This window comes from Peromyscus eremicus, chromosome 1 (assembly GCF_949786415.1).
Source record: "Peromyscus eremicus chromosome 1, PerEre_H2_v1, whole genome shotgun sequence".
In the NCBI taxonomy this organism is placed as follows: domain Eukaryota; kingdom Metazoa; phylum Chordata; class Mammalia; order Rodentia; family Cricetidae; genus Peromyscus; species Peromyscus eremicus.
This window is the reverse complement of record NC_081416.1, coordinates 92985550-93004548: the sequence shown is the minus strand read 5'-3', so window position 1 is coordinate 93004548 and position 18999 is coordinate 92985550. Positions and strand designations below refer to the sequence as shown.

Here is an 18999-nt window from a genome sequence, read left to right as displayed (position 1 = left end):
GCCAAAATGATGGAAGGAAGCCTGTAGTTATTACTGAAAGCAGGCCTCAAAGCTAATGGTCTACTCTTGAAGGGAGTCATCACAAAGTCACACATACCCCACAGAGTGACCCTGGACCATTCCCGGTAGTCAGAGTGGCCTCGGAGAAGGTATCAAGTGGGATAGTCTAGCAGCAAGAGATTCAAGACAGTGAAGATGCACATTTCACTCTGGGACAGACACTCCATGACAGTCCTATAAGGTCGACATGATGCCCAGTCCATCCACAAGGAAACTGGTGCCCTATGAAGTGAAAGAATGGCCTGTTTTCTTGATAATAAAGTATTTTTTAGACATGCTGATGACTAAGGTTACAGGATAGCTGATTCACTGTTATCACTGCTCAACAGGTGGCACACAAAATATTCTTTGTAGATACAAATTGTCAAAGGGTGAATTGAAGAGTAGATGGATAATTAGGGTTTTTTTTGTTTGTTTGTTTTTTTTAAGATTTATCATGTGTAAGTTCTGCCTGCATGTATCCCTGCAGGCCAGAAGAGGGCACCAGATCTTATTATAAACAGTTGTGAGCCACCATATGGTTGCTGGGAACTTAGGACCTCTAGAAAAGCAGCCAGTGCTCTTAACGGCTGAGCCATCTCTCTAGGTGTTTTTGATGTGACTTAAAGGCATTTTCTACCTGAACCATGGCCTGACTCCTCTAGCTTCTGCCTTTGTGAGGAAGAAAGACCATATACAAGATGTTCTAAAAGGGGAAAGGGTTTTGTTTAGTCATCAGGTTGATAAAAATCCTAAATTTATAGAACACATGTCCAGGGAGATCTTGGTTTACACCTGTTAACGTCCATGGTCAATCTCAATTGCCAACTTGATGGGATTCAGAATACCATGGAAACACACCTGTCTATGACACTTTACAAGGTGATGTAGTTGAGGAGGAAGACCCATCTTCACTGTGGGCAGCAGCATCCCACTGGCTGGGGTCCCAGACTGAATAAAAGAGGGCAGACAAGCCAAGTGCTAGCATTAATTTCTCTCTGCTCCCTGACTGAACCAGTCCTCATGGCCCCTGCTCCCAGGAAGGACTGTCCTCAAACCATACGCTCTTCCTGCAGTAAGTTGCCTTTGTTAGATATTTTGTCACAGCGATATGAAAATATTAATTATGCCATGTGTGTTACTTAAGTTCCTTTTTTCAAAGTGTCCGAGTGCAGACCATAAATTATCACCTAAGTTTAAGCACAAAGAACATGGTTCTGATAGACCATTACTGCTAGAGGTTAAATCTATCTCCACCCCTCAGCATACCTCCAGACCTAGTCCCTGAGCATTATAATGAGGCACTGTCCTGGGTTCCTCCTATGACCATGGTAAGGGATCTGGCTGATCACCAAGCATGGTTCTAGGTGATGTGCAGTGGCTTTTTAGGCCAGCTACTGCTACAGTGCCCCAGAGGTCACTGCAGACCTAATGGCAAGGCCTTGGTGAAGCCTGCAGCCTTTAATACTGAGAAATGAATATCACAATGAAAACCAGTCCCCTGGACTGGATATACATGTAAAATCATATCCAAAGGATACCATTCTGACAAATACATATAAATAAATTAATTAATTAATGCCTACATTCTAAATTACTGAAAGGTACATTGAAGTTTCAGGTGTATACAGACAAATATATTCCTATATGCAATTGGTCCTTCTGGCAGGAACTGTTTCCATAGCTAATCCCCAATAATAACAGAGTTGACTCTGTAACACTTTTCAGCTGAATATCCATCTACATACTCCACTGTCCTTGCTAACCCACTCTTTCTGCTAAAATGTCCTTTCTCTTCCTTGCTCATGTTCTTAGAATGCCACAGTGTCTCTTCTGAAATTTTTGGTACTTTGGCAAAACATTCCTGTTCTTCCATGGTCCTGTAGTTTTGGATCCACACTGTAATAAAATAGCTATCACATGATATGTTGTTATGCATGAGCTAGTCAGGCTGCCCTGTGCACACTGACTAGTTCATTTACAGCTTACAACCCTGTGAGACATGTGTTTTACTACCCTCACTTTACAGATGCCCAAACCAGGCTCAGACTGCTTAAGGAGCCAATCCAAAATTCTACAGCCAGAGTTGCAGGAGAGGATCAGGACCCAGAAGAATTCCCAATCTCGAGCCTTCCTATAGTCTACAGTGCATCTGTCAGGCTCCCATATTAAACTGGAACTCTTCCAGGTACAAATCCAGTCTTTTAAGTACTCAGCACGGGCAACTGTCTGACGAATGAACAAGAGTGAGAACTCAGGGCTCTCCTAAATCAACTTCACACAGTGGATGAGGGAATCACACAGAAAATAATTTACCAAAACAAGAGTACTTACATTGCTTTTTACCCTTAGTGTTAGTTACGCCGAGACTATCTTCAGTACACGTTAGCTGCATTCTTCACAATTTCAGTCAAACGGTCTACACAGGGATCGATGCAGTGTAGTGTATTTTTAGACTCAATCTTCAGAGCTTTTTCTAATTCAGCTAACATGTAAAGCTTTGTAGTAGCTGACTATTTTAGTGTGGTCCCATACCTTCTGATGGCAGCCAGTGTGCTCCTGAGGGGTCCAAACTGTGTCATATTCATGCCAGGCACAATAGAACTCTACAGACTGTATCCAGCTTCACAGGATTCCTTAATTTTTGAGTTTCCCATTTCATGCCTGGGAATGTCCTTGGAGACACCTTCTTTCAACTTGCAGGTCTCACATGTAACTAAACTGACTCCCCCTTGTTAGGATTCACAGGTTTCATCTTGTCTTACAAAGACATGGTTCCCTGGCCACCTGAACTCATGGAAGGACCACTATACTTAGGCCATTCTGTAGCTTCAACAGCCTCAGACTCCATCTTTGTGGGACACAGACTAGTACTTATGCCTCAAATAGCCCCTAGCCACAGACAACCAGACATACAAAAGTGCTTCTGGATTTGGCAATTCGGTTCAACAGAGTAAGGACAAAGGAAGCTAGGGATCAAGACAATATACAAGCAAAATGGTCTCCAAATAGGCTTGTGTGTTCATAGCCTGCTACTCCAGAGAAGCCAGGGTATCTTAACCTAGAAGGCTCTGAGGGGAGGCTGTCTTTCTGTGCTCTGGGCCCCTTATCCTCACAATTGAGCATGCTCTTCTCCTCAGGAGACTACTAACCTATTCAAAAGGCCCAAAGAATAAGGCATTTGAGAGTCTAAAATCTTCATTCTTAAAACCTTAAGTCCCCCCAATATCTGCTAATCTAATACTCATTCACAGGTAAATCATCTGTTATTCCTATGAGGGGTCAGACCTTTGCACAGGTGGTACCACCTCCAAGCACAATCAACCAAGTATAATTACCTAATGAGTTAGTGTCTCTGATGCGGAAAGGCAGGAAGAGAAAGGTGATGCTGTCCTGTGTTCACACTAATGTCTACTTAACAAGGTGACAGGTGTGCAAGCACCAGGAAGGATAGATAATATCCATGGCAGTGGCCCAAGAACTATGATATTGAACACTGAGAAGGAAGTAGAGGGCACAGGGCCATGGATGAAATTCAGGAAAGATACCTTGGGAACAGAGTAATGGATACTTCATCAAACAGGCTGCTTTCACTCTAAACTCTGGGGGTTGCGCTTCCTCAACATGCCACCCATGTGTGTATTATCAGTGCTGATCCCCAACCCTTCATTTGTAAAGTCTTGGGGCCAGTCTTCCTTGGTGGCTTCCTCTTGCTCACTGTAGCCATCTGCACTGAAACCAGCATTCTCTGCCAAGACAGCAGGATCCTCCTCTTCATGAAAACAGCAGGAGCATGATTCTGGTTTAGGATCACACAGGGTGACAGAATTATCTTTCTGGGCTCCAGGGTCAGTGGGCAAATGATCCCAGCTCAAATGCTCTGACCCTTCCTCTTCCATCACTCCCATCCGTTCAGCTATTTCTTCAGCAGAGGGCTCTTTCGGATCAGGGTAATCCACCAGGATTGTTTCTTGCCTACGCTTTATACCATCAGAAAGGTCATACATTGGATAAGTCTCTTCAGGGTAACCTAGAGAGCAAAGTAGAACAAAGTCTTAGAAAGAGCATCTTCAAAAATAAATAGTGTCAGGATCAGAGAGGATTCTCTGGCAGCAGCTAGCCTATCCTAACAAATCCATTCAATAAATCTCTAAGATGGTTCTAATAGTCCTAAAGTTTCACTTCAACAAATTCCTAGCAGTCTGGCTGACTGTCCCTGTGCTCTTTGAAATACAAACCAAAGCAGAGGAAAATCCTTCTTAAGTAAGGTGCTTGGGGTAGAGGTAAGTCTCACCCCTCGTGTTTCTGCAGCACTGATGAAGATTAAGCAAACAGCATGAGCCTTCAGCATAAAAAATGCACCCATACCAGATGGAGAGGGCTTAGCTTAAGGCTAATGTTTACAATTTCTATTTGGAACCGGTTCCAAATCTGTCGGGGGTGGGGCTGGGAAAAGGAATGCTAAATCCTTTGAAAAATAAACCATGGTGCTTCCTACTTATCAAAACAACCAAAATATTCTGTGAGTGTCAGAAGCAGGGGCAAGTTAGCAAGACATGACCAAGACCCCACAGGACAAGAGCTGCATTTTCAGGGTCAGAATTCCCATTGTTGGCATTTTCATTTCACAAAATGGAACAAAAGGACGAAACAACCAACAGGTAATGAAATGAGTAACACTGCACTGAACTCAGCTATGATCACGAGAAAGGCTATGCTGCCAAATAAGGAACGAAAGGAGATAAATCTGTGTCAGCCCAGCCCAGCCCGAGCAGCAGATGGGCCACGCTGGAGCGCATACGCTAGTTCTGGCAATGGCAGTGCTCACTGCACAATGTGGGGAGCTGGAGAATTCAAAATCCATTTGCATGGTGACGATTACCATATAGTCAGCTCAGACAGACACCACTTTTTGCCCATCAGTTGTGAAAACGGCAATCTTTTGATACAATGAGGTATCTAGAGACATTTTCACAACATTTCTGATTATAAAAGTTACGCAGACTTGGCAGAATTTTTGAGGAGGGTAGCATAGCCTTTATTTTGTTATATTTTTCCTACTAATTTTAGTTACAGACAAGTTTGAAAAGAAAACACAATTCACTTGGAATCCTATCACTGGTAATTTATCATGGCTTTTAAAATCATATATAGATAGTATTTTCCTGCCTTTTTAATAAAGAAAGATCATGTTGAGTATGTACTGTTGTCCTATACTTTTTCGTTTAATATGTGTCATGGTTATTTCTCCATGTTATACAACTGACATGATTTACTATTCTTATATAAGACATTCAAGCAGATTCCTTCCAATTTGTTCCACTGTAAGCTATGTGGCAGTGAGGAGCTCTGAATATAAACCCAGACCTACCCCAATTCTTAAAGATGGGCTTCTAGAAATATGGAGAGTAGGCCAAAGAGAACAGTCATTTAAAAGACTTTGTATCTTCTGCCAAATTACTTTCCAGAAGAGCCACATAACATTTCAGTTCTCTCAGAGATGTGAGCACTCCCTCTTACCAAATCCCCACCAGCACTGACATGAGTATCAGAATCTTGCCCATGCAATCTTCACTCCCAGGATAACTTTCAACAGAGTGCTAGGTAAAGCAAGAGTGTAACCACCGCTGTGGTTTGAGTGTTTGTCACTTTCAAAACTCTTGTTGAAGCTCAATCCTCAAAGTCATATGTTAATGGTATTTTGAGGGGAGATCTTTAGGAGGGGATTAATCAGGTCTGAAGGTAGGTTCCACATGATGGTATTCCTGATTTGTAAGAAGAAAAACTGAAGATATCAAGCTTGCTCTGTCTGACCATGTGATGCCCTCTGACACAATGACACAGCAAGAAGGCTCTGACCAGATGCCAAGTGGATGCTGACACCATGTTCTTAGACTCCTAGAACCATCAACTAAATAAGCCTTGGTCCTTTTTAAGTGACCTCATCTGGTATCCAGTTATAGCAATAGAAAATGGACTGCACTAGCTACCCAAGGCATCAGGCCTCCTCTAGCACAAAGTCCAGGGCAGTCCCATGACCCTAGTTATAATGCTTACACCTAGCAATCTCTATACTGGCTCCTACAGAAACAGGGTCAAGGTCCATGCAGCAACAGGCAAGTTTTGGGTTCCAGACCAGCCCTGAACCAGTTACCAAACCCAGAATCAAGATACCTCTGAAGACAGAAACCAAGTTGTTAAATGCAGACACAGGCTCCAGATTTACCTACTGATGATGCAGTCCTGAAGCTAATCTCCACTAGACTAGTGGATTCAAGACCCATGTTCATTTCACTAGACCAATGCATAGCATCAAGCTTCCAGATCACAGTCCCAGGAACTAAAGTAGGCCCACAAGGCTTTCTCATGCAAAATAGGCCCTTAGACTGCCCTAGCACCAGACCTTATAGACTCAAGGTTCCAGGCCCATCCCAACACTTAGCCTCTGCAGACTGTCTTGTGGCCCATTCCAACTCCAGGTCATCCACTGGAGATCCAGGCTTCAAGCAAGCCACCTAAAGATACAAATGAAACAACAAAATCTAACTACAAAAGGAGGTTGATTGGGACAACAAAATCTAACCACAAAAGGAGGTTGATGGGAAAAAAAAGAACAAAGAATCTACAAAAGGACCAGAAAACAACTATCAAAGTAACAGTCAGGGGCTCCTGAGACCAGCTCAGTGGGTAAAGACACTTACCTTACCACCAAGCCCAACAACCTGGGGTCCATCCCCAGGATCAACATAGTGGAAGGACAGAACCAACTTCAACAGGCTGTTGTAGTGGGTAGCCATTCCAGCTTTGATCTGGAAGTTCCAACCCCCATTGAGACTTTGGCAACTGTCACGCCTACAAGGCGGGGCCAAGGGAGGCGCCTGGAGACCCAAGATCTGGATGGGCCAGCGCTCTCTCTGTTCCGGGACCCTGGACGGTGGAGGTGGGCCAAGCAGAGCTCCAGAGAACACTGCTGGACGTCGATACACCTTCCCCAGACCCTGCGACCTACCTATCCCTTAATTTGTAAGTTATGCCATTAAATAAATCTTTTAACTACGTGGAGTGGCCTTCATAATTTCACCCATAGGCTGTCCTCTGACTTTCACATGCACACTGGTGCATACCCACATGCACATGAACACACACACACAAACACACAAATAAATGTAATAAAAAATTTAAATGATACTAGTAAGTCCTTACCTATCAATTGTTACACTGAATATAAATGAGCTAAATTTTCTAATCAACAGAATGGCTGAATAGATTTAAAAAATAAATAAAAAGGCCCAACTGAATGCTGCCTATGAGACACTCATTTCAACTCAAAGAACATACATAGAGTGAAGGAGAAAGGATAAAAAGAAGATATCCCATATAAATGGAAAACTAAAACCAAGTATTTATACTTAAGGAAAACTAACGTTAAACCCCAAACTATCACTAATGACCCACCCAAATACTAAAGTAGCTCATGTCAAAAACACTCATTTCAACTCAAAGAACATACATAGAGTGAAGGAGAAAGGATAAAAAGAAGATATCCCATATAAATGGAAAACTAAAACCAAGTATTTATACTTAAGGAAAACTAACGTTAAACCCCAAACTATCACTAATGACCCACCCAAATACTAAAGTAGCTCATGTCAAATGACTTAATACTTTGAAACTTCATTAAAAAAATACAAGCAAACAACAGAGATTCACTGCTTCTATGAAAAACATAGCAGTTCAAAACATGAAAACCAAACTAAGCAAATTATACAGCAGCCACCAATAAAACAGTCAACACGGGGAATGGATTTAACATGTCAACTTATCCCTAGTGACATCCAAGAGGCTACAGAACAAATAAATAGAATCCCTATAAACAGAACAGCATGCTCACAAGATGAAAAATTTATTCCCAGGAATAAAGGTCACAAGATTAAGATAAACATGGCTGAAAAACAAATCCATGTATTAAAAGTTCCCACTAAAGAATTCTCCTGTAACAAATACAGATGACAAAGAGATGAAAATTCTGAGAAATTGTGGAGGTTGATCATTGTACCCCATTTTGAATTACTAGACTGTGAAAGCAAAGGAAAACAGATCAAAGCATTAATAAAAAACGAAAGAAAACATCTATTCACTGATGGAAGGCTCACTAACTGCTGGGCAAAAGTAAAAACACATTCATGTATACATAGACAGAACCAATGACTGTGACCAAATTCAGATTTAAAATACAAAATGAAAATGAATTCCCAGTCAGAAAACAAACAGCTAACTGAAAACAGGCTACCTACTGAGAAGGGATCAGACCAGAACAAGATTTCTTGTTTTCAGTCAGGTGAAAGTGCAGAATGAACAAGGATTTTCCAACTTTTAAGGAAAATGGCATGGTTATGAATTTTCTAGCAGCAAGATGAAAACGCCATATAAGATATCCAAGTATTCTGACCTATGGCACTTTACACAGAGAAAAATGCTTCAAGTGCATGTGTCAGCTCTACATCACTGCATCACCTACGATAATTAGCTCATAAAAAGAAAGGTTTATTGTGGCTGAAGGTTCTGGAGAGTCCAACCCAAGACTGGGAAGCCCATTGCTTTAGGCCTCTGGCAAGAGCAGCACATTGCAACCGAAGCAAGAGGCAAAGCCAAACTGATTACCTGGGTCAGAAGGTAGAGAGGAAGTGATGGGGTACCACAGTCCCCTTTGAGGGCATCCATGCAATGAACTAAGGACTTTCTCTGAGGCCCCACATCCCAGTAATGTCAGTTTAGGGACCAATCCTTTAACATGTAAACATCAAAAATATGGCAGGACATTGTCTTGACACATATAAAAATTCATCGTAAGTTAAATTCAGTAACTATGAAGCTGGATATAAGAAAGTGGTGGCAGGCTTGCTACTCAAGCCTGAGAGCATAGCTACCCAGGACACAAGGCAATTTCAAGGCCAGACTGGGCAACTTAGCAAGACCCATTAACCTTTTAAACGGTTTACAGATGGAGCTCAGTGGTGAAGCACTTGCCTAACATGCACATTATGTTCAAAAGCTGTAAGTGCAATTCCTAGTAGAGAAGAGGCAAGTAGTTAAGTCATATACAGCCATGTATGCCTAAAATCCCAGCACTCAGGGGGCAGAGACAAGAGGACTAGGAGTTCAAGGTCAGCCTGGGCTATATAGTGAGAGCCTGTCTCAGAAAAAGAAAGGATGGAAGGAGAAGGGCAGCGAAAGAAGGGAGAAGAAAGGAATAGAAAAATGGAAAGAGTGACTTAGCATTGTAAAATAATCAATCATTGGTAATGTAGCAGGGAATATAATACCATGGTTAAACAATTCTTAAAGCAGAAAAGGACGCATCTCTAAAAGTTAGTACCACAGTTAAAATTCTCTGTGACCTCAACACAACCTACAAGACAGGTAGAAAAGGATGGGGAAAGGAGTAATATTTGGAATAAAGTTGTACAATACAGATTTACAAACCGAAAAAAAAAAGAAATTTCTTTCATTGATGATTGGTGAGGTTGAAATATCTTCACAGGTTTTACAGCTGCTGGCATTTTTTCTTTTGTGAACTGTTTATTTGAATTTCAGTGACTTTTCATTAGTCATAGAACTTTTTATATACTAAACCCATCAACTTGTTTTCATCTGTATTTGCTATAGATATTTTTTCAATCCAGTGTGAGCTTTTAAATTCTTATACTATTTTAACTATAGAAGTTGAAAGTTTTATGTATAGAAAGTTTTACTATTAACCTTTGTGTTATAACTTCTTGTGTCACTTTCAATAAATTAACTTTTTTTTATCTTGAGATAGGTATAGATTGACTAGTGAAATTGGAAAGCTCTGGATTTAAACAAGAGTTCCTGCCTTAATATATAAAGTAGAAAGTAAGAAAGGCACCTGACCTCAACCTCTTACTTGTACACACACATGAATGTGCATACATGCACACATACCCCATACACATGCATGCATTCAACATACACAAAAAGAAAACAATATAACAGAGAATGTATCCATCCACAAAGCTGCCTTATGTTGTTGCCCTTCATGACCACACCCACTCCTTCCTACTGGCATGTTGCTCTTCAACTTCTTTTTTTTTTTTTTTTTTTTTTTTTTTTGGTTTTTCGAGACAGGGTTTCTCTGTGTAGCTTTGCGCCTTTCCTGGGACTCACTTGGTAGTCCAGGCTGGCCTCGAACTCACAGAGATCCTCCTGGCTCTGCCTCCCGAGTGCTGGGATTAAAGGCGTGCGCCACCACCGCCCGGCTGCTCCTCAACTTCTAGCAATTACTGGTATGTTATCTATTCCCACAATTTTGCCATTTGAAGAGTATTGTGCATATAGAATCATATCTTTTTGAAGAAGCTTCTACCCTTCACTCAGCATAATTCTCTGCATGTATCAATAATTCCTTCCTTCCTATTATTTAGTGGTATACTATGTAATACATGAACCACCATTTAACCATTCACCTGCTGAAGGACATTCAAGTTAATTCTAGTTTTTGCCTATTAGATAAGAATATTCATGTCAAGTTCTACATGTCCCTGTCTTCATTTCTTGAGGATAAATGTCAAGGCTGCAACTGCTGTGTTACACAGTATTTACATGCTTTGATTTTTTTTTTTTAACTAACTACTACATTGTTTTCCAAAACATCCTGTTGCAGATTGAATACAATACCCTTACAGGCTCATATTTTGAATGTTTGATCCCCAGCTGGTAGTTCTATTTTGGGAGGCTGTGAAGAAGGCGAAGCCTAGCTGGAAGACATAGACTGCTGAGGATGGATCCCTGGCCACTCCTCTACTTTCTGGCCCCTCCCTGTTGTGAAATGGGATGTTCCACTAAGTCTTCCTGCCATTGGCAAGGGAAGTAATTTGGTCCCAGAGACAGAAAAGTAACTAATACATGTGCACTTCCTTTTATAACTCACTACCGATGTATACATAATACTTCCTTTGTATCCCAATCTGCAATTTCTTATTTCAGTCATTCTGAAAGGTACGGAGAAGCATCCTATTCTAATTTTTTTTTTTTTTTTGAGACAGTGTCTCAGTATGTGACCCTCTTGCTTGGAATTTGCTATACAGACCTGGCTGGCCCCAAACTCAGAGATCTATCTGCCTAAGCTTCTGCTTCTGCTGAGGTTAAAGTTGGTTACTTGTACACCCAGCTATCTTATTCTAATTTTAATTTGTGTTTTCTAAGAGGAGAATCATGTTGAATATACTTTAATGGGTGTATCTGCAATCTGTATATCCTCTTTGCTGAAATGTCTGTTTCTGTCTTCTGCACATCTTCAAATACTACAGAACAAGTGTCCACAGTAATCCATGAGAAGGAAAAGAGGCCCTGAGTTTCTTGAGTTAAGAAAACAGACATGAGAGCTCAGAGAAGGAAGGGCAGTCAGAATTTGCTGAAAACTACAGAGCTTCTTACTAAACACTCCAGAGACGTGGAGAGGGAAACTCATGTTTGTAGCTGAGTGATGACATGGGAAGAACCAGAAGCCACTAAGCATCAGCAAGAAGAACATCCTAAGTTCATACACAGGTAGGAACAGTTTGTGTTCTTCTATCCAGAGCACAAGACTTGTAGGAGACCAGGTTCAAACAAGGCTTACTAAGGTAAACCAGCCCTCAAGTATCCTCCAGAGCCAACCTAACGATGAGAACAAAACACAGGCCTTTGAAAGATCAAAGTTCTAAGTCTCTGTCCAGTTAACAGGAAAAAGAAGTGAGAGAACGAGAAGATTATCAGGACAGAGAAGGACACACTCCCTCATGTCACAGTCAGTAAGCAGGTAGGGAAGATTATGAACAACTTTTCTCTAACACCACACTTGTATGAAGTATGTAAAACTTTTAAAACTACTTTCAAAGCTCACTTAAAATATTAAAGAAATTCAACTTATTCTTGCAAGTCTACACACATGTGCCTGCACACACATTCCAAAACATAAAAATTCCCCAGGCAGGTCAGATAAACTCTACTAATGATTATGGATTAACTGTAGTTCTACACAAACTCTTCCAGAAAAGACTGCAACCCCAGTGTATTTTATGAGGCAGTGTCTGGCATTACTCTGAAATAAAGTCCAATGACAGTATAGGATAAAAGAAAATCATTAGTAAGTAGACTTTATAAACACCAGCATAAAAAAATAATCTTTGCAAACAAATACAGAGACCTAGAGCCAGACATTATACAGAGAGGGAGTCCTTGGAATACACAGCTCTAAATGGGATGTATCCATCAAATTCCTCCCTTTAGAGCTCAGGGAACCCCAAGGAAGAGGAAGCAGAAAAAGTATAAGAACCAGAGGGGATGAATGGCGGACAGCAGGAGAACAAGGCCCTCTTGTTCAACTAAGCAAAGCTCAAGCAGCAAGCACAGGGCCGACACAGGTCTGGACCAGGTCCTCTGCATATACAGGATGGCTTTCAGCTTAGAACTTTGAGGGGACTCCTGAGTTTGTGAACAATGGGTCTCTGAGTCTTTCTCTTTTTTAAATTTTTTTAAATTTAACTTTATTTTATGATCATTGCTGTTTTGTCATGGGTGGAGGGTCCCCTAGAACTGAAGTTACAGACAGTTTTAGCTGCCATGTGGGTGCTGGGAATTGAACCCAGGTCCTACGCTGAGCCATCTCTCCCAGCCGCCGGGTCTCTGATTCTGACACCTTCTCTTAGGGCTCCTTCCTTCTGTTGGTTTGCCTTGTCCAATTCAGGGTGATGGTTTTTATTTAATCTTCTTATATTTTATTTTCTTCTGTTTGGTCGTTATCTCTTAGAAGCCTGCTGTTTTCTGATGAGAGACAGAAAGGGGGTGGATCAGAAGCAGAGGGGAGGTGGGGGGAACTGGAAGGAGTAGAGGGAGGGGAAACTGTAATCAGGATATATTGTATGAGAAAAGAATCTATTTTTAATAAAAGGGGAGAAATCCTTTGCAAACTGAGTCTAGCCATATATTATCATGACAAAGTAGGTTTTAACAAATGTTTGTAGCTATTTTAGAACTGAAAAACCAATGTAGGGCTCTTTTTCTTTAATTGTTGTGACATGTGTATGTGTGTGTGTGTGTGTGTGTGTGTGTGTGCATTCCAAAATATATAAATACAACCTGCTCAATCTGTATGTTACCTGTATGTACATGTTTTCAGGGCTGACATTTGGTATGAACTTAGAATGGAGCTCAGTGGTAGAGTATGATCCCACACATGCAAAGCTCTAGGTTTCACACCTAAGAACATACACATACAGAGAGAGAGAAAGAAAGAGGGTAGACTGATTTTCAACCAATGTGCTAAAGTAATTAAATCAAATTAAAGGAGAGTGACACAGTATTGAGATATGCAAAAGCAAATTTAAGTTCTGATGCCTCACCATCTATAAAGATTAACTCAAGAAAGGGGTTGGAGGGAGGAAAGAGAAGGGAGAAATGATGTAATTATACTTAAAAAAAAAAAGATTCTCAAAATAAGCCTACATGTAAGCACTAAAGCCATACGATTTCTAGAGGAAAACATTTTGGATTAGGCAAAGATGTCTTAAAGAGAACACACAAAAATATGAATTAAAAGAACAATGTGACTTCATAAAAATTTAAGACTTCTCTTTGAAAGATGCTATTAAGGAAATAAAAAGGCAAATTACAGATTATAAGAAAATACATGTAAAATACCTAACTGGCAAAGTACTTCCATACAAGATACATGAAAACTCTTGCAGCTGGGCATGGTGATGCACATAATTGTAGCTGGAGAATTTCTCTCCAGCTCCCGCCACCAAGTCCCACCAGTTCCAGAGCCCACTTATAAAATAAACACACAAACTCTTATATTATTTAAACTGCTTGGCCATTAGCTCAGGCCTGTCATTGTCTAGCTCTTACTCTTATATTTAGCCCATTTCTATTAATCTTTACTTTGCCACATGGCTTGTGGCTTACCGGTACCTTACATCTTCCTTGTCCTGATGGCGGCTGGCTGTGTCCCCCTCTCCGCCTTCCACTTCCCAGAATTCTTTTCCTTGTCCCGCCTATACTTCCTGCCTAGCCAATGGCCAATCAGTGATTTATTTATTGACCAATCAGCAACATACTTGACATACAGACCATCCCACAGCACTTCCCCTTTTCTTTTCTTAAAAAGGAAGGTTTTAACTTTAACATAGTAAAATGACATATAACAAAACAATTATCAAGCAAGAATTATAGTTACAATATTAAAGAAGAGATCCTATCTATCTTATATTTGTAAGTTTAAGGTTTTATATCTAACTTATCTTTTATTATAACTAAGGAAAATTGTAAGTATCTAGTCTTTAACTACATCAAAGACCTCAGAAGGATATACTACTACCTGAGAAATGGAGAAGGATATAAGCAACTTTTAGGAGTCTTGTAGGGTAGACAGAGACAGCTGGCAGCCTGGACAGTCATTCAAAGTTCTCTTGTAAAGTTGGGGCATCTGTCTTCAGCCCACAGGCCTAGAGTCTCTTATTCACTTTTCTCTGTGTCCTGTAGAATGTCTGGCAGTTTTCTCTGCAAAGCAGGAACCTGAAGGACCATTTTGTCAAGCAAAGTTCAGTGGTCACCTTTGTATGGGTCCTGCATGTCCAGTTGATCAGACAGTCCAGGCAAGAACAGTTTCTTGCCCAAATGGCTATTTTTGTCAAGGTGAAGATAAACTCCGTATGGAGTGTCTTCGATGCCCATCCTCCTCTCTGAAGTAAATCGGTGCTGTCAGGAGCAGACATGTCTCACTGTCCAGAAAGTCTAAATTTTTAAAACATTTTAAATGCCATATTCTGTAGGTCTTTGAAGTGTTTGAAGACTACCTATCTATCTGAAATATATCTATGTATACCTAGAAGACTTAACTAACATGGCTACAAATATTATCATAGATGACTAACTATTAATCTATTTTTTAATTATCCATTACAATTTTAAATGAGTTACATAAACATAATACCTCAAACAAGAATAGAAATATATATACAGTATAACAAAATTAAGTTTAAATTTGTATCAATAAACTAAAATCTATAGCGATGTAAAACATTTTAAACAAGTTGTTACTCTTTAAAAGTAGGTTCATTAATCTACCCTTTCATCCTATCATATCTAAACTATCCCCTTTTTTTCTTTAGAAAGAGATTGTATTTATAATCAACCTGCTTTAAATAAAAATATTGGTTTTTGTCTGTCCCACATCAGAGGGCTCTTCTGATTTGGGACATAAGAATCTCTTAACCATTTTTTTTTTGAGCAATATGTCTGGGTTTAGAGGGGGAGTAGTAGCACTTTTCAGCCAGCAGGTGGCGATGGTACAGCTCCAAAGCAGGGCCTGCTGGTGATCTTGGCTGACTGCAGATCGCTGGAGTCAAGATGGCGGAGCCGAGCTGCAGCTGGCGTGCGTGCACTCAGGAAGCGGAGGAGTGCCTCTTTCGCTGGTCTCGGGGCTAAGCTAGGGAGCTGAGACCGGACTAGCTGCTCCCTTTTTCGGGAATGGAACCGTGTAGGTGTTCCCTGGTTATATGGAACTTTGCAGGCGGGTTTAGGTACCCGCTAGCCGGGGAGGAGGCTGAGGGCAGGAGCCACCCAGGCTTTTGGGATTTGCCCCACGTGAGCGCCAGATATTGGTGGAATTATTTAGGCCACTCCACGTAGTTAAAAGGAGATTTATTCAGTCGGTAGAGCATGAGACTCTTAATCTCAGGGTCGTGGGTTCGAGCCCCACGTTGGGCGCCAGATATTGGTGGAATTATTTAGGCCACTCCACGTAGTTAAAAGGAGATTTATTTAATGGCGTAACTTACAAATTAAGGGATAGGTAGGTCGCGGGGTCTGGGGAAGGTGTATCACAGTCCAGCGGTGTTCTCTGGAGCTCTCCTCTGTCTACCTCCACCATCCAGCGTCCTGGAACCAAGAGAGCGTTTGCCGATCCGGATCTCGGGTCCCCAGGCACCTCCCTTGGCCCCGCCTTGTAGGCGTGACAGTTGCCGAAGTCTCAATGGGGGTTGGAACTTCCAGAACAAAGCTGGAATGGCTACCCACTACACATAATATATTACAGTACTAGGGAATGGTGATGCACATAATATATTACAGTACTAGGAATACTGAGACACAAGAACAATGCATTCAAGACTAGCCTGGGTGCTATATGGGGAATATAGCCCAGCCAGGGCTACCATATCACAAAACCTTGTCTCAAAAAAGACCTCCATACAATAAATATGTTGCAACTTAAAAAAAAAACCACATCAAACCAATAATCAAAAATAATAATTTGAACAGGCTCTTCAATAAAGATATACGGTTTGAAAATAAGCACATGAAAAAATGTTTAGCATCATAAGTCACTGGAGAAATGTAAATTTGAGTTATGACTGCAATACCACTGTAATCTCATAGAATGGCTAACATTTAGAAAGACAGTGTATTAGCAAGGATATGGGATAACTGACTCTCACAAGGTGCTGGTGGAAATGTACAGTCACTTTAAAGCTAGCTTACAGTATCTATACATTTAAACACATACTCACTGTAAACCCTGAAATCCCAATCCTAAGCATATATTGAAAGAGAAATACAGTATGTCCAAAAGAAGCCTTGTGAAACCTTGCATGCAAACCTCACAGCAGCTCAGATCCTACAGTTCAAAGCTAGAAAGAGCCCAGTGTTAATCAGCTGGTAAGTAGATTAACAAACTGTGGTGTATTTATACAATACTGCCCAGCAATTTCAGAAAGAACTTGTGATACACTCAACAACACACGTGAATCTCAAAAGCATTACTCTAAACAGAAGACACCCACCACAGCACATCTGCAATACCATCCATTTATACAGGAAAAGCCAAACCACAGTGGTGGAAAGCAGCTCAGCTGCTGCCAGAGGCGGAGGCTGGGACTTTCTAGGGTGACAAAATGGTCCTATTCTGAGGCTATAGTGTAATTACAACTGTACACATTTGGCAAACTTTCCAACTGCACATTTATAAAAGTAAACATAAAAGTGAGAACAGAGATTTGTCATGTCTCAGTACCACAGTGATTTTTAAGGAAACTGGTAAAAGATGTCCTTTCTGGATGACAGCTAATAAAGAAGTAAGGCGGCATTTTACCTTCCCAGTCCTCCATGTAAGGGGCTTCCTCGGCTTCCTTCTCTGGAGTAGAGGTGTCAATGAACTTGCCTTCTTTCATGACTCTGGTGATTTCTCGGAGCTGATGCAGTAATCGTTTCTCTTGGTCGGATGTCACAGTCTGTGCTCTGCTGGGAAACATCAGACAATCCAGCCATTTGGTGGTCAGCACTCCTAAGCAATGGAAGAAACTTCACCATGACCTGTTTGGATCCTCAAAGGGGAGGTCTAACAGCAGGTGATTATTCTAGAATTGATTCTGGAATGTCATGCTGGCACCAAAGATGTTAGTTCTATGTTGTGATCTTATAAACAGGGAATCTAATCTCCAGAGTACTTCAGGTGACTGCATGAGTCCATGGTGTGTTGACATGGAAACAAGATCCCAGTCTCAGTTGCACACCTCACCAGTCTGAGTCCCCAGCCTCCTGCTATTTCCCTCGAACTTGTACATCATTCCCTTTACTCTGAGACATTTTCTCTGAAGCAAGGATGCCAAAGAAAAATAGGCCACTAGTCCCAACCACAGAAAAATACTGGACTGGAGTCAGAAGGCTTATTCTCAGAGGTACATAACTCAGAACACTCAATCATGTAGATAGAGAAACTAAGGAACTGAGATCCACAAACTGAAATTTACACATGGAGATTACAGTTCGTGCCTTTTCTTTTTTCCTTCTCTCCTTTCCCACTCCCTCTCCTCTTCTTTGTTTTAGGACTCCAGTAAGCAAACACTCTACCAATGAGACCCACCAGAGCACTCAATTTCTACAGTTTAGAAAACTTCATCTGACTGCCGACCAGCAGTGGTTCTGAGCAAATACCTGTGAGAACAGCACACGACTTGAGGATAATGACACAGCTGAGAAGAAAACACTGCATCACACAGAAAGGGGGTCCTGGACAGAAAACAGAAACCTGCCTTGAGGCCAGTTCATCTAGTGGAGGAGTTCAGAGAACTGCTCATTCTCTCCTTAAAGCCCAAAGCACCCAAGTCAGCAGAGCCTCAGGAGGAAAGCCACGCACCAGTTACTATCTACTCAGTGTGGTCTACATTACGCTCCTCTCAGTGTTCAGCCTAACAAACTTCACCTAACAGGAAAAACAGGCTTCTCCTTCCAACATTAAGACTGTAAGTGAAGAAAAGGAGGGTGTGCAGCTTCCACCATCCTCACTGGGAAGCAAACAAAATCAGCTCAGATCTCCAACTCCCTCTAATGAAAATGAGCCATTTTGTGGGCAAATTCAGGGGCAGAATAGGACAACCTCTGGCTGCTTTTACAAAGCTCTGGCTAGTAGTTTTTACAGTCCATTTCTCTAACTGTACATGGAATATTCTGACACTAAATGAAACAAAATTGAGCCTCTGCTTCCTAACTCATGGAAAATGGAAACCTTTAACTAAATACAACAGATAAAATTCCAAACTAAAACATCCTTTTAACTTTGAAAACGTGTGTCTGTGCTGCCTATTAAACACAGAGTGCAGGATACACATTATCACATCTTCTGGATTTACTACAATGAACATTTTTATGGAATTCTTACTGTCTCAGCCTGCCTTGAAACTCCTGAAGGGTAGTCACACATGATCACAACACAGGACAACATGGCCACGTGTCCATCTGGCTGCTCCTCATTTCCTCACCATTTGTTCTCTTCTACCTCTCTGAAGTGTGGTCTCCACGCTATCATTTTCCAAAACTTACAGAAATCATCTCCCGAGTCTAGGGGTCTTCGTCTTCAGTTTGCTCTTTTTGATTCTTCTTCCTGGAGAGCATCCTTCAGACACC

At 41.2% G+C, this 18999-nt stretch overlaps 1 protein-coding gene across 3 annotated transcripts in view; it reads right to left on the bottom strand.

Moving 5' to 3' along the window:
- Positions 1 to 2963: 2963 nt before the first annotated feature.
- Positions 2964 to 18999, bottom strand: part of Ric3 (RIC3 acetylcholine receptor chaperone) — a 58074-nt gene continuing 42038 nt past the window's right edge. The window contains exons 5-6 of one of the 3 annotated variants that reach the window (XM_059269113.1): positions 17189 to 17337; positions 2964 to 4069 (exon numbers count right to left, since the gene is read on the bottom strand). In XM_059269113.1, the coding sequence (XP_059125096.1) occupies positions 3630 to 4069; positions 17189 to 17337 (589 nt within the window). In that variant the 3' untranslated portion in view covers positions 2964 to 3629. The remainder of the gene's footprint in view (positions 4070 to 17188; positions 17338 to 18999) is intronic. The other 2 variants (XM_059269114.1, XM_059269115.1) reach the window with 2 other exon arrangements.